The sequence below is a fragment of the Giraffa tippelskirchi genome, chromosome 8 (genome assembly GCF_054371585.1).
Source record: "Giraffa tippelskirchi isolate mGirTip1 chromosome 8, T2T-mGirTip1v1.2.pri, whole genome shotgun sequence".
In the NCBI taxonomy this organism is placed as follows: Eukaryota; Metazoa; Chordata; class Mammalia; order Artiodactyla; family Giraffidae; genus Giraffa; species Giraffa tippelskirchi.
In genome coordinates, this window is record NC_137282.1 from 67,871,686 (window position 1) to 67,885,509 (window position 13,824).

The 13,824-nt window shown below is 55.2% G+C and overlaps 3 protein-coding genes across 4 annotated transcripts in view; 1 reads left to right on the top strand and 2 right to left on the bottom strand.

Moving 5' to 3' along the window:
* LOC145517344 (uncharacterized) overlaps nt 1-13,824 on the top strand; it is a 325,418-nt gene that overhangs the window by 56,116 nt on the left and 255,478 nt on the right. The window contains exons 4-8 of one of the 2 annotated variants that reach the window (XR_014061964.1): nt 3,901-4,126; nt 6,369-6,626; nt 7,243-7,354; nt 7,575-7,672; nt 8,176-8,768. The gene's annotated coding sequence lies outside the window, so the exon portion shown is untranslated. Of the gene's footprint in view, nt 1-3,900; nt 4,127-6,368; nt 6,627-7,242; nt 7,355-7,574; nt 7,673-8,175 lie in introns of those variants that run through there. The other variant, XR_014061972.1, reaches the window with a different exon arrangement.
* Nucleotides 1,749-3,558, bottom strand: LOC145517258 (uncharacterized). Its single transcript, XM_081519532.1, has 3 exons — nt 3,366-3,558; nt 2,654-2,966; nt 1,749-2,401 (listed from the first exon to the last, which is right to left on the bottom strand). The coding sequence occupies exons 1-3, from the start codon at nt 3,498-3,500 to the stop codon at nt 1,773-1,775; spliced, it is 1,077 nt and encodes a 358-aa protein (XP_081375658.1). The 5' UTR covers nt 3,501-3,558; the 3' UTR covers nt 1,749-1,772.
* LOC145517176 (uncharacterized) lies at nt 9,392-13,377 on the bottom strand. The gene is made up of 3 exons (XM_081519440.1): nt 11,009-13,377; nt 10,297-10,609; nt 9,392-10,044 (listed from the first exon to the last, which is right to left on the bottom strand). The coding sequence occupies exons 1-3, from the start codon at nt 11,243-11,245 to the stop codon at nt 9,416-9,418; spliced, it is 1,179 nt and encodes a 392-aa protein (XP_081375566.1). The 5' UTR covers nt 11,246-13,377; the 3' UTR covers nt 9,392-9,415.

The window sequence follows — 13,824 nt, forward strand, 5'->3', positions numbered from 1 at the left end:
GAAGCGGGGAACTTGGCCAGAACAAGCAGGTGTGCACCCAGACAGAACCCCCAGATCCGGCCATTGGAGCTCAGGGAGGCCACTGGTGTGGCTTGTCCCTGTGGCAGGGGCCGAGGCATGCAGCCCACCCTGATTCCTGCGGGGGCCTGACTTGGGAAGTGCCATCTGGTAGCTTTGAGACTCACCAAACCAAATTGCACTGGAGAGAGGAAGGACACCTTCCTTCATCCACCCCCCACCCCCGCCGGATTCCCACATACCCTGACCCCTTTCTCTGGATTTCGGAGCCATTTCCAGAGTCCCGCTCATATGACCTCATTCGAAGTGCACTGTGGACGAGCTGCCATCTGCAGCTGCTACCACAGCAGCCAAGGGCTTTAGCTCCCGAGTACCTCCCTTCCTTTGGAACTTGGGGGCCCTCTACTCCCCACTTGCACACCACACACCTTTGCTGAGGATTGTGGGGACCCTCACTCAGTTTGCAGCACATTGTAGCCATCCCTGTCCTCTCAATACCTCCCTTGAAACTCAGCTTGTGAGCTCCTTTGGAGCAGCGTGGCCCACCTGCAACACTGCAACGGAAGAGACACAGCTGACAGTGAAACAGCAGCTTAGATCTGACGGCCGGAAAGCTCTGTCAAAAGGGACCTCCCTCTTCACACCGTAGAGGCTCTAGGAGCCGCCAGGGTTTCGGAACCAGTGCTGGGGCCAAAAGGACTCCACAGCTGTTTTCCTTCCTGGGGAGGGTTCTGGCTCGAGTGGGAATGGCTCAAGTCTCCTAAGGTTCTGAAAGCCCACTGTGTGCAGATTCACGGTACACAGAGAGCAGAAGGTGGAGTCCTGTCCTGGAGGTGGTCACAGCTCACGGATGAGCCAGGCAGGCAGGCAGGCAGGGCATGAGAACACCTGAGCTGCCTTCATGAGTGAATGGTGTGGGGGCAGAGGAAGAGAAGCCGGTCTGCTCCCTCGTGTGGTGCCCAGGGCAGGTTGTCCCCAGAGGAATCCCTTACGACAGTGAGGACTATCACGGCTGTTTCCCAAGGGGTTCTGTCAGTGCGTGTCTTCCCCGGAGCGGTCAGGCCGTCTCTAAAATACACTGGCCATGGGCATTGCCTCTCCTTGGAACTTCCCATCTGTTTCTCTTTTTTATGGAACAGTGAATTTCTAGAGGGGTTCTGGGCCACAAGGATGTTGGGTCATTTTCTAGCCTTCTGTCATGAAGAACGCTTTCCTGGGCGTTGGGGTGGTTTGTTGTTCCAGCTCCCTTTCTTGGCTTCTTTTGGGAGCTGGTGCAACAAGAGGAGCTCAGCCTCTGCCTTCTGGCTGAGATGGCACCCTTCAAACAGCAATGCCTGCCTGGAGATAATGATGGCATTTGCCAAAAGGGCTTCGTTTGGCACATGGTATCTTGAAAGGACGTACAACGTCCTTTCAGCTATCAAAGGCTAGTTCAAAGGACATAAACATGAGAACTCTCCAGTGGAGTCTTACAGTAGGTGGAGCGTCCGAAAAAAACTCCTTCAGTCATTTCACTGAGAGTCATTGATTGGGGACACCAAGAATATAGGAAGGAATGCAGAAGGAAAAGATGAAATTGTGTTCAGGATCGGGCGGAGGGATGAACAGGGCGTGCTTGCCTTGAATCCAGGCTTTGTTGGGGGGTGGGGCATAAAGATGGAACGGGTCTGAAACTACAAAGTGGTGATGGTAACACAGTATCACCAGAGTTACACAACAGTGTTCCCAAATTGCAACAATGATGAAAAAGTTTACTAATCCCAACTTAACCAACAAAAATACAGGAAACCACGCAAAAAAGAAAACATCACCAGAAAGGTGGAAACAAACCAAATGCAAAGCAGTTCGGGGGAAAGGAACTCCATGTCCCCTGGGGGCAGACCGAGTTGACGGCGTCCACGGTGAGCAGACAGGGATGGAGGCTGCAGAGCCGACCGCTCCCCTGGACGTGGTGTTTCCGGCAAGGGCTCTGGGTCTCTGTCCAGAGCGGGGGCTCGTTCTCCCTGCAGGGGTGGGTGAGTCATCGTGGGCGTCTGGGTGTTGCGCGGGAGCCAGGGCAGGCTCTCCCTGCCGAGGCGGTGACTCCTCCTCTGCCTCGGGTTCTCCTGCCAAAGGCCGAGCAGGTAGAGGTGCACGTGGAGGTGGAGGTTCTGGCTGAGGGGGTGGGACATCAGTGCCTGGGGCTGGGGGTCCTGCAGGCACGGAGATCCGATCTGCCCGGTGTGCTGGCCAGTACCCAGCTGGCCTGGTGTCTCTGCGAGGGCAAGTCTCGGTTCTCCATCTGCCCTCGGTGGATCCCTGGGTCCTGCACCTGGAGCCACCACCTCTGTAGGGACAGGTCTGGGAAGTGGAGCCTGGTTCCAGTTGGAGGCCAGTGCTAGAGCTGTGGGAGAAGCATCGTTTGCCCGCAGGCCAGCCTTGGCATGTGCGTATCCCGGGACAGAAAGCTTCCAAGAGATTCCCAAAGAATACCCAGGGTCGGATGTCTTTTGGGACTGAAGTGTGCAAGATGGGGGGCGGGGGGTGTGAGGCCAGCGCTTGCTGCAGGCCCAGCAGCAGCTTTCGGGGACTCGTCCCTGTGTAGCTCAGCACCCCCTCCGCACACACTCCCGTACACCAGCCCCAGCGTCCTCACCTCTGTGCTCTGGCGTGCTGGGCTCCAGGTCCTCCTGCTGCCTCAGAGGCCGGGGTTCTCGGGACTCTGGGTCGGAGCCGGGTGTGCTGAGCTCCGTGGCAGCCTCAGACTGGGCCGCCGGGTGTATCCTGGGCGGTGTCTCGGCAGCAGGCCTTCCCCGCCTCCGCTTCGCCCCCGGTGGGGCTGATGCCTCCGTGGGCACGCTCACCTGGAGCCTGCACTGGGCCTCACGGGCGGGGGGGTGGTGCTCCGACCCCTCCCTCCGGGAGCTGGATGGGGTGTCCCCGTCCTCGGCCTCATCACGTGGGAAGCTCTGCAACGACAGTGACCGTCAGCCAGCCATGCTGGGAGTTTTCCGAGCTGGGCCTGGCCAGTGGAGCCGCTGCTTCGGCCTGCTCGAACTTCTCTGCCCAGAAGGGTCAGAGACGTGTGTCTGCTCAGATCCCCACCCGGGAGGAAAGAGACCCACCTGAGGGTGTGAGGTCAGCCTGGGCGGCCGGCCCTGCCCGCACTCTCCCCATCCCGCCCAGCATGCTCTCCCCTGGGGTGTGGACACAACTTGTCCGCAGGCTTCTGACCCCACATCCACCTGGGCTTCCTTGAGGGAGACACACCCCGAGAAACCCGCATCCACACACACAGGCAAAGGACCCGGTGTTTCCGGGTGGCATGGGAGAGGTGGCCTGGCCCGGCCTGGGGCTCCCCGTGTTACCTTTCTGTTTCTCCGGGCAAAGGGCCAGAGGCGTCTCGGGGGTGCCCTGAGCCAACGTCGACAGGGTGCCCACGCACACTGCCTGTGAGCTCTCCTGAGGCCCCGGCCTCTGGGCAGGGGCAAACAGCAGAACATCTCGGCAGCAAGTGATCTGGCTGGGGGCTCCTCTCCGCTCTCGAGGCCTGGATACCCGGGTTGCGGGTTCTGTTGGGTTCTGTTGCCGGCAGGTGACATCATTTCCTGGGGTTCGTGCTGAGGTCCCTTCCCCAAAACTTCCCAAGCGAATCCCTGGGTTTCTGACTGCTCGACCACCACCCTTAAGCCATGTGCAGGCACAGTGACACCCACCCAGCCCAGCCGACAGCCCTGGGGAGGCCTGGGTGCAGCCAGGGCCTGAGCTCCGAGGGCCCCGCTGCTCTCAGACCAGGCTCCTTCTTCTCATAAGTGGTGTGGCCCTGGACAAGCATATGCCCCTCAGGGTTTCCCCAGTCTCTCCATCTGCAGAGTGGCGGTCATTCTCCCATCTGCTTCCTAGGTCTGTCGGCCTACGAGCAGCTCCATGCCTTTCCACCTGGGGCCGATATCACGTGGAGCGTGTGCGCTGAGACTTCAGAAAGAAAGATTCCTTCCTGGGCTGACACAGCACAGAATGGGGCAGAACGAGGCCTGGATGTGCCGTGGTACCCAGGAAAAGGCACTCCCCCTCCTGACTGTTTTGAGACCCCGCATCCAAGTTGGAGGACCGAAAGGAAGACTCGAAGGTCTCCCTCTCTTATAGAAAAGAGTGGCCAACTTTCTGGTCCTCTGTTTCCATTGAGATTCTGTTCAAGTGTCCCAGCTCGGCTTCTGCGGGTGGCTGAGCTTCTAATGGCTCCCTGCGTTCTTGTCTTTTCCTCTCCAAACCTTCCGTCCTTTTCCCCCTTCTGGGGTGGATGGGCGCTGTCATTGCTTCTACCTTCGAGACAGATTGATGAAAAGTCTGGACCATCGACTCCTTTCCTCTCTTTGGTTCCGTGTCTCTCTCTGGCTGTGTCCCTCTCTTTTCCTTTCTCAATTCAGTCTGTGTCTTCCTCTTTCTCTCTCGTGTGTGGACGGATGGATGCTAGGAATGCACATGTATATGATTAGATGAGGGTTATGTTTTAGGGATAGGTTAGAGGGAGAGAAAGGCTTTAGGTCGGAGTTGGTCATGGGGGAAGGGTCAAGGGTGGTGGTGGTGTTTCTTGGAATCTGAGTGCTGTGCATTCTTCGTCTCTTTCCATATGAACCCCTTCTCAGATACACCACTTGCAAGGAGTCTCTCGTGTTCCGTTTCCTCTCTTTTGCATTTGTGAATGCTTGCTTAGCTTCTCTGTTGTGAAGAGGTTCCATTGGATGGAAACCCATTGGTGTACTTCGTGTACCTCTTTCCCTTACTTGAAGAGACCCATTTCTACCTCCGCCCAGCAAATGGCAAGGAGACTCTGATGTTAAGGAGCCTTTGACCTACGCTTCTTTCTAGCTATCTCATGACATCAGCCTTTAGGGTGAGGTTTTCCCCGATATTGAGGTGGTCTGAGATCAAAACCAATAGCGTTCTTCAGATGTAGCTGTCTGGTTTTCCCATGGACATGTATTGAAGAGGCTTTCTTGTTCCCATTTGGATATTCTCCCCTTCTGTGTCAGAGATGAGTTGAGCATGGATGCTGGGGTCTGTGTCTGGACCCTCAACTTTATTCCATCGATCTGGATCTGTGTGTGTTGTTGTATTCCCAATAGCATACTGTCCGGCTCCTGCTGCTGCTGCTGCGGCTAAGTCACTTCAGTCGTGTCTGACTCTGCGCGACCCCATGGCCTGCAGCCTACCAGGCTCCTCCGTCCAGGGCATTTTCCAGGCAAGAGTACTGGAGTGGGTCGCCATTGCCTTCTCCGATACTCTCCTGAGGATCCTAGTTTGGTCGTCTAATTTCCTTTCACACAACCTTGGATGTCCGTATCGGGGCTTTTTCGTCGGATTGTATTGACAATTTAGGCTCTTTTCTGTTTCCGTACCCCTTTTGCAATTCTTGGTTGGGTGCGAAAATGCATTGGCATTTTGGGAGGAATAGCATCGAAGCTGTGGATTGCCTTGTGGGGCTGGGATATCATTTTCCAAATAGGAATTCTTTCAAGCCCTGAGCACAGCTTCTCTTTCCAGGGATTGGTGTGGGCTTGATCTTCCTTCTTCCATCTCTCGCCGTTTTGTGAGAACAGGTCCTTCCTTCCCTTCTGGGTTAGATGGACCCGTGGGGATCACTTCAGTGAATGGCATTGTCAGTGGGGGTGATAATTCCCTTCTCATTGGAAGACTTTGCTGTGAGTATTAGAAATGCAAGTGATTTCTCTTCCCCTTCCTCCCTGTCCATCTCTCAGAGCCACCGGGAAACAGAGGCCTCACCCAGGGTCACACAGGCCTGAGGAGGTACAACTAGACTGTTGATTCTTCAGGCCCTCAGTGCTGGACATCATCCGGGATACTCTGTGTGTGTCTTCCTCAGTCTGGTGTCCCTTCAGACCTTTCCCTAGTTTTCACAGGCTTGTTGTGTTGGTGTTCTTTGTCTGTTTGGAGACACATCCTTGATAAGCTTTGTGTTTCCACTCATTCGTCTCGCGATGTGTGACCTGTCTTTTGCTTTTGTACTGAGGTCTTTCCCACAGTAGATATCTTTGATTTTGCAAAGTCCACTGTATTCTCCTGGTTTTTTTTGTGGACTGCCTTTTAGTTTTGTGTGTGAAGACTCAAAGCACGTGTCCGGTTTCGGCTCATTGTTCCTCTAGATTTGTGACAAGTTTTCATGGAATGTTTGTCTAGGGATAACTGGAAGTGAACTCGGTGTAAGGTGTCAAGTCTCCATCTTCATTCATGTCATCCCCTGCAGTTTCCAATACCCTGTTCCTGAGTGGTATTGGAGACCTTGAGGGAAGTTTGCTTGCATTGGAGTTTGCGTTTCCACCTTGATTAACTTCACACTGTTCTGCCCTCAGGGACACTGTCAAGGGGGAGTGAGGAGCAGCCTGCACTTCCAGCAGTGACCACACGGTGGGGCGAGTGCTGCTCTCCCCTCTGGGAGCCCCAGGCCACAGGCATCCCAGTGAGGAGCCAGCTCTGTGCTCAGCTGAAAGGAGTTAGTCTCTCAGGAGCCTCTGAGCCCTTCCGTTTGGATCACCCAGGGTGGGCATTTACTGTGACAGAAAAAATTGCCCTGAATTCCATGGACGGAAGAGCCTGGCTGTGTAGAGATCGTGAGTTGCCGTGAATCAGACACAACTGAGGACACAAAAATTCAATAGATTAAAACACTTTTTGGGTGTGGGGGGGAGTAAAAGGGGGTGATGTGGGTTTTTTTGTCTTATAAAATAGCCAAGGGAAATCTAGTTTAAAACTAAATTCACATATATGGGATAGGTATAGCTCTCCGTCACCCTATTAAAAAAACTACTAAACTTTTTTGAAAGTTTATTTTGTAGCTTCCTTGAGCACTTCATTGTGAAGCTTTTTTTTTTTTTTTTTCTGTGACTTTGGCCTCATTAAAAAGTACGGTTTGCCTTTACTGGATAATTTTGTTCATTGGTTTCTTAGGGAATCTTGGTAATATTTGAGTTTCCTGGGGAGTATGGTCACATGACCTGGCCCTGGCCAATCGGTGCCTTCCACCTCCTTGGCCACTGTGATTGGCTCCGGACTGGGGCAGTGCCCAATCGGGGCCCAGGGCCGGGCCTCACGTTAGAAGCCAGGGGAAGAGGAGCTCTCGTCCTGCTGGGGTAGGGGAAGGGGTGGGGCCGGGGGAGGTCAGGCTCCATAAGTGGGAGGGGCGTGAGGTCCGCCTGCGGCAGTTGGTGACCTTCCTGCTCCCCTCAGGGCAGAGCCGCCGGCGTGAGAATGAGGGCGCTGCTGAGCCCAGGGACTGGGATGGCCTGTTGCTGCTGTGGTCCCAGAGCTCCACCCGAGACCTGAGGGAAGCCGTCTGCCCGTGAGTCCTCTCCCGCTTGTCTGTCAGCTTGTTTGAAACATGCTGGGTTTTCTGCCCAGCTGGCTAAGGGGAGTCCCTGGAAACGCAAGGGTGTGGGTTTTGGCAGACTTCAGGGAAGACATGCCAGATGAGCCTGGGAGACTCCAGCTTAATCTGGATTCAGGAGATATCTCCTCGGGCCAGCTAGTAATTGTAGGATAAGCCTAATGAGTCTTCACAGGATGAAGAGAGTAACGTGCCAAGGTAGCAATCGATGTCCTCATTCGAGAGGTTGAAGCTGGTGCTCAGAGAAGCGGGGAACTTGGCCAGAACAAGCAGGTGTGCACCCAGACAGAACCCCCAGATCCGGCCATTGGAGCTCAGGGAGGCCACTGGTGTGGCTTGTCCCTGTGGCAGGGGCCGAGGCATGCAGCCCACCCTGATTCCTGCGGGGGCCTGACTTGGGAAGTGCCATCTGGTAGCTTTGAGACTCACCAAACCAAATTGCACTGGAGAGAGGAAGGACACCTTCCTTCATCCACCCCCCACCCCCGCCGGATTCCCACATACCCTGACCCCTTTCTCTGGATTTCGGAGCCATTTCCAGAGTCCCGCTCATATGACCTCATTCGAAGTGCACTGTGGACGAGCTGCCATCTGCAGCTGCTACCACAGCAGCCAAGGGCTTTAGCTCCCGAGTACCTCCCTTCCTTTGGAACTTGGGGGCCCTCTACTCCCCACTTGCACACCACACACCTTTGCTGAGGATTGTGGGGACCCTCACTCAGTTTGCAGCACATTGTAGCCATCCCTGTCCTCTCAATACCTCCCTTGAAACTCAGCTTGTGAGCTCCTTTGGAGCAGCGTGGCCCACCTGCAACACTGCAACGGAAGAGACACAGCTGACAGTGAAACAGCAGCTTAGATCTGACGGCCGGAAAGCTCTGTCAAAAGGGACCTCCCTCTTCACACCGTAGAGGCTCTAGGAGCCGCCAGGGTTTCGGAACCAGTGCTGGGGCCAAAAGGACTCCACAGCTGTTTTCCTTCCTGGGGAGGGTTCTGGCTCGAGTGGGAATGGCTCAAGTCTCCTAAGGTTCTGAAAGCCCACTGTGTGCAGATTCACGGTACACAGAGAGCAGAAGGTGGAGTCCTGTCCTGGAGGTGGTCACAGCTCACGGATGAGCCAGGCAGGCAGGCAGGCAGGGCATGAGAACACCTGAGCTGCCTTCATGAGTGAATGGTGTGGGGGCAGAGGAAGAGAAGCCGGTCTGCTCCCTCGTGTGGTGCCCAGGGCAGGTTGTCCCCAGAGGAATCCCTTACGACAGTGAGGACTATCACGGCTGTTTCCCAAGGGGTTCTGTCAGTGCGTGTCTTCCCCGGAGCGGTCAGGCCGTCTCTAAAATACACTGGCCATGGGCATTGCCTCTCCTTGGAACTTCCCATCTGTTTCTCTTTTTTATGGAACAGTGAATTTCTAGAGGGGTTCTGGGCCACAAGGATGTTGGGTCATTTTCTAGCCTTCTGTCATGAAGAACGCTTTCCTGGGCGTTGGGGTGGTTTGTTGTTCCAGCTCCCTTTCTTGGCTTCTTTTGGGAGCTGGTGCAACAAGAGGAGCTCAGCCTCTGCCTTCTGGCTGAGATGGCACCCTTCAAACAGCAATGCCTGCCTGGAGATAATGATGGCATTTGCCAAAAGGGCTTCGTTTGGCACATGGTATCTTGAAAGGACGTACAACGTCCTTTCAGCTATCAAAGGCTAGTTCAAAGGACATAAACATGAGAACTCTCCAGTGGAGTCTTACAGTAGGTGGAGCGTCCGAAAAAAACTCCTTCAGTCATTTCACTGAGAGTCATTGATTGGGGACACCAAGAATATAGGAAGGAATGCAGAAGGAAAAGATGAAATTGTGTTCAGGATCGGGCAGAGGGATGAACAGGGCGTGCTTGCCTTGAATCCAGGCTTTGTTGGGGGGTGGGGCATAAAGATGGAACGGGTCTGAAACTACAAAGTGGTGATGGTAACACAGTATCACCAGAGTTACACAACAGTGTTCCCAAATTGCAACAATGATGAAAAAGTTTACTAATCCCAACTTAACCAACAAAAATACAGGAAACCACGCAAAAAAGAAAACATCACCAGAAAGGTGGAAACAAACCAAATGCAAAGCAGTTCGGGGGAAAGGAACTCCATGTCCCCTGGGGGCAGACCGAGTTGACGGCGTCCACGGTGAGCAGACAGGGATGGAGGCTGCAGAGCCGACCGCTCCCCTGGACGTGGTGTTTCCGGCAAGGGCTCTGGGTCTCTGTCCAGAGCGGGGGCTCGTTCTCCCTGCAGGGGTGGGTGAGTCATCGTGGGCGTCTGGGTGTTGCGCGGGAGCCAGGGCAGGCTCTCCCTGCCGAGGCGGTGACTCCTCCTCTGCCTCGGGTTCTCCTGCCAAAGGCCGAGCAGGTAGAGGTGCACGTGGAGGTGGAGGTTCTGGCTGAGGGGGTGGGACATCAGTGCCTGGGGCTGGGGGTCCTGCAGGCACGGAGATCCGATCTGCCCGGTGTGCTGGCCAGTACCCAGCTGGCCTGGTGTCTCTGCGAGGGCAAGTCTCGGTTCTCCATCTGCCCTCGGTGGATCCCTGGGTCCTGCACCTGGAGCCACCACCTCTGTAGGGACAGGTCTGGGAAGTGGAGCCTGGTTCCAGTTGGAGGCCAGTGCTAGAGCTGTGGGAGAAGCATCGTTTGCCCGCAGGCCAGCCTTGGCATGTGCGTATCCCGGGACAGAAAGCTTCCAAGAGATTCCCAAAGAATACCCAGGGTCGGATGTCTTTTGGGACTGAAGTGTGCAAGATGGGGGGCGGGGGGTGTGAGGCCAGCGCTTGCTGCAGGCCCAGCAGCAGCTTTCGGGGACTCGTCCCTGTGTAGCTCAGCACCCCCTCCGCACACACTCCCGTACACCAGCCCCAGCGTCCTCACCTCTGTGCTCTGGCGTGCTGGGCTCCAGGTCCTCCTGCTGCCTCAGAGGCCGGGGTTCTCGGGACTCTGGGTCGGAGCCGGGTGTGCTGAGCTCCGTGGCAGCCTCAGACTGGGCCGCCGGGTGTATCCTGGGCGGTGTCTCGGCAGCAGGCCTTCCCCGCCTCCGCTTCGCCCCCGGTGGGGCTGATGCCTCCGTGGGCACGCTCACCTGGAGCCTGCACTGGGCCTCACGGGCGGGGGGGTGGTGCTCCGACCCCTCCCTCCGGGAGCTGGATGGGGTGTCCCCGTCCTCGGCCTCATCACGTGGGAAGCTCTGCAACGACAGTGACCGTCAGCCAGCCATGCTGGGAGTTTTCCGAGCTGGGCCTGGCCAGTGGAGCCGCTGCTTCGGCCTGCTCGAACTTCTCTGCCCAGAAGGGTCAGAGACGTGTGTCTGCTCAGATCCCCACCCGGGAGGAAAGAGACCCACCTGAGGGTGTGAGGTCAGCCTGGGCGGCCGGCCCTGCCCGCACTCTCCCCATCCCGCCCAGCATGCTCTCCCCTGGGGTGTGGACACAACTTGTCCGCAGGCTTCTGACCCCACATCCACCTGGGCTTCCTTGAGGGAGACACACCCCGAGAAACCCGCATCCACACACACAGGCAAAGGACCCGGTGTTTCCGGGTGGCATGGGAGAGGTGGCCTGGCCCGGCCTGGGGCTCCCCGTGTTACCTTTCTGTTTCTCCGGGCAAAGGGCCAGAGGCGTCTCGGGGGTGCCCTGAGCCAACGTCGACAGGGTGCCCACGCACACTGCCTGTGAGCTCTCCTGAGGCCCCGGCCTCTGGGCAGGGGCAAACAGCAGAACATCTCGGCAGCAAGTGATCTGGCTGGGGGCTCCTCTCCGCTCTCGAGGCCTGGATACCCGGGTTGCGGGTTCTGTTGGGTTCTGTTGCCGGCAGGTGACATCATTTCCTGGGGTTCGTGCTGAGGTCCCTTCCCCAAAACTTCCCAAGCGAATCCCTGGGTTTCTGACTGCTCGACCACCACCCTTAAGCCATGTGCAGGCACAGTGACACCCACCCAGCCCAGCCGACAGCCCTGGGGAGGCCTGGGTGCAGCCAGGGCCTGAGCTCCGAGGGCCCCGCTGCTCTCAGACCAGGCTCCTTCTTCTCATAAGTGGTGTGGCCCTGGACAAGCATATGCCCCTCAGGGTTTCCCCAGTCTCTCCATCTGCAGAGTGGCGGTCATTCTCCCATCTGCTTCCTAGGTCTGTCGGCCTACGAGCAGCTCCATGCCTTTCCACCTGGGGCCGATATCACGTGGAGCGTGTGCGCTGAGACTTCAGAAAGAAAGATTCCTTCCTGGGCTGACACAGCACAGAATGGGGCAGAACGAGGCCTGGATGTGCCGTGGTACCCAGGAAAAGGCACTCCCCCTCCTGACTGTTTTGAGACCCCGCATCCAAGTTGGAGGACCGAAAGGAAGACTCGAAGGTCTCCCTCTCTTATAGAAAAGAGTGGCCAACTTTCTGGTCCTCTGTTTCCATTGAGATTCTGTTCAAGTGTCCCAGCTCGGCTTCTGCGGGTGGCTGAGCTTCTAATGGCTCCCTGCGTTCTTGTCTTTTCCTCTCCAAACCTTCCGTCCTTTTCCCCCTTCTGGGGTGGATGGGCGCTGTCATTGCTTCTACCTTCGAGACAGATTGATGAAAAGTCTGGACCATCGACTCCTTTCCTCTCTTTGGTTCCGTGTCTCTCTCTGGCTGTGTCCCTCTCTTTTCCTTTCTCAATTCAGTCTGTGTCTTCCTCTTTCTCTCTCGTGTGTGGACGGATGGATGCTAGGAATGCACATGTATATGATTAGATGAGGGTTATGTTTTAGGGATAGGTTAGAGGGAGAGAAAGGCTTTAGGTCGGAGTTGGTCATGGGGGAAGGGTCAAGGGTGGTGGTGGTGTTTCTTGGAATCTGAGTGCTGTGCATTCTTCGTCTCTTTCCATATGAACCCCTTCTCAGATACACCACTTGCAAGGAGTCTCTCGTGTTCCGTTTCCTCTCTTTTGCATTTGTGAATGCTTGCTTAGCTTCTCTGTTGTGAAGAGGTTCCATTGGATGGAAACCCATTGGTGTACTTCGTGTACCTCTTTCCCTTACTTGAAGAGACCCATTTCTACCTCCGCCCAGCAAATGGCAAGGAGACTCTGATGTTAAGGAGCCTTTGACCTACGCTTCTTTCTAGCTATCTCATGACATCAGCCTTTAGGGTGAGGTTTTCCCCGATATTGAGGTGGTCTGAGATCAAAACCAATAGCGTTCTTCAGATGTAGCTGTCTGGTTTTCCCATGGACATGTATTGAAGAGGCTTTCTTGTTCCCATTTGGATATTCTCCCCTTCTGTGTCAGAGATGAGTTGAGCATGGATGCTGGGGTCTGTGTCTGGACCCTCAACTTTATTCCATCGATCTGGATCTGTGTGTGTTGTTGTATTCCCAATAGCATACTGTCCGGCTCCTGCTGCTGCTGCTGCGGCTAAGTCACTTCAGTCGTGTCTGACTCTGCGCGACCCCATGGCCTGCAGCCTACCAGGCTCCTCCGTCCAGGGCATTTTCCAGGCAAGAGTACTGGAGTGGGTCGCCATTGCCTTCTCCGATACTCTCCTGAGGATCCTAGTTTGGTCGTCTAATTTCCTTTCACACAACCTTGGATGTCCGTATCGGGGCTTTTTCGTCGGATTGTATTGACAATTTAGGCTCTTTTCTGTTTCCGTACCCCTTTTGCAATTCTTGGTTGGGTGCGAAAATGCATTGGCATTTTGGGAGGAATAGCATCGAAGCTGTGGATTGCCTTGTGGGGCTGGGATATCATTTTCCAAATAGGAATTCTTTCAAGCCCTGAGCACAGCTTCTCTTTCCAGGGATTGGTGTGGGCTTGATCTTCCTTCTTCCATCTCTCGCCGTTTTGTGAGAACAGGTCCTTCCTTCCCTTCTGGGTTAGATGGACCCGTGGGGATCACTTCAGTGAATGGCATTGTCAGTGGGGGTGATAATTCCCTTCTCATTGGAAGACTTTGCTGTGAGTATTAGAAATGCAAGTGATTTCTCTTCCCCTTCCTCCCTGTCCATCTCTCAGAGCCACCGGGAAACAGAGGCCTCACCCAGGGTCACACAGGCCTGAGGAGGTACAACTAGACTGTTGATTCTTCAGGCCCTCAGTGCTGGACATCATCCGGGATACTCTGTGTGTGTCTTCCTCAGTCTGGTGTCCCTTCAGACCTTTCCCTAGTTTTCACAGGCTTGTTGTGTTGGTGTTCTTTGTCTGTTTGGAGACACATCCTTGATAAGCTTTGTGTTTCCACTCATTCGTCTCGCGATGTGTGACCTGTCTTTTGCTTTTGTACTGAGGTCTTTCCCACAGTAGATATCTTTGATTTTGCAAAGTCCACTGTATTCTCCTGGTTTTTTTTGTGGACTGCCTTTTAGTTTTGTGTGTGAAGACTCAAAGCACGTGTCCGGTTTCGGCTCATTGTTCCTCTAGATTTGTGACAAGTTTTCATG

Bases quoted from the DNA above. Each gene is read 5' to 3' on its own strand.
- LOC145517258 (XM_081519532.1), bottom strand. From the start codon at position 3,500: ATGTTCTGCTGTTTGCCCCTGCCCAGAGGCCGGGGCCTCAGGAGAGCT. The intron at 2,967-3,365 runs GTAACACGGGGA...CTGTCGTTGCAG, and splicing joins TTGCCCGGAGAAACAGAAAG to AGCTTCCCACGTGATGAGGC. The intron at 2,402-2,653 runs GTGAGGACGCTG...CTTCTCCCACAG, and splicing joins CAGCACGCCAGAGCACAGAG to CTCTAGCACTGGCCTCCAAC.
- LOC145517176 (XM_081519440.1), bottom strand. From the start codon at position 11,245: ATGATGTCACCTGCCGGCAACAGAACCCAACAGAACCCGCAACCCGGG. The intron at 10,610-11,008 runs GTAACACGGGGA...CTGTCGTTGCAG, and splicing joins TTGCCCGGAGAAACAGAAAG to AGCTTCCCACGTGATGAGGC. The intron at 10,045-10,296 runs GTGAGGACGCTG...CTTCTCCCACAG, and splicing joins CAGCACGCCAGAGCACAGAG to CTCTAGCACTGGCCTCCAAC.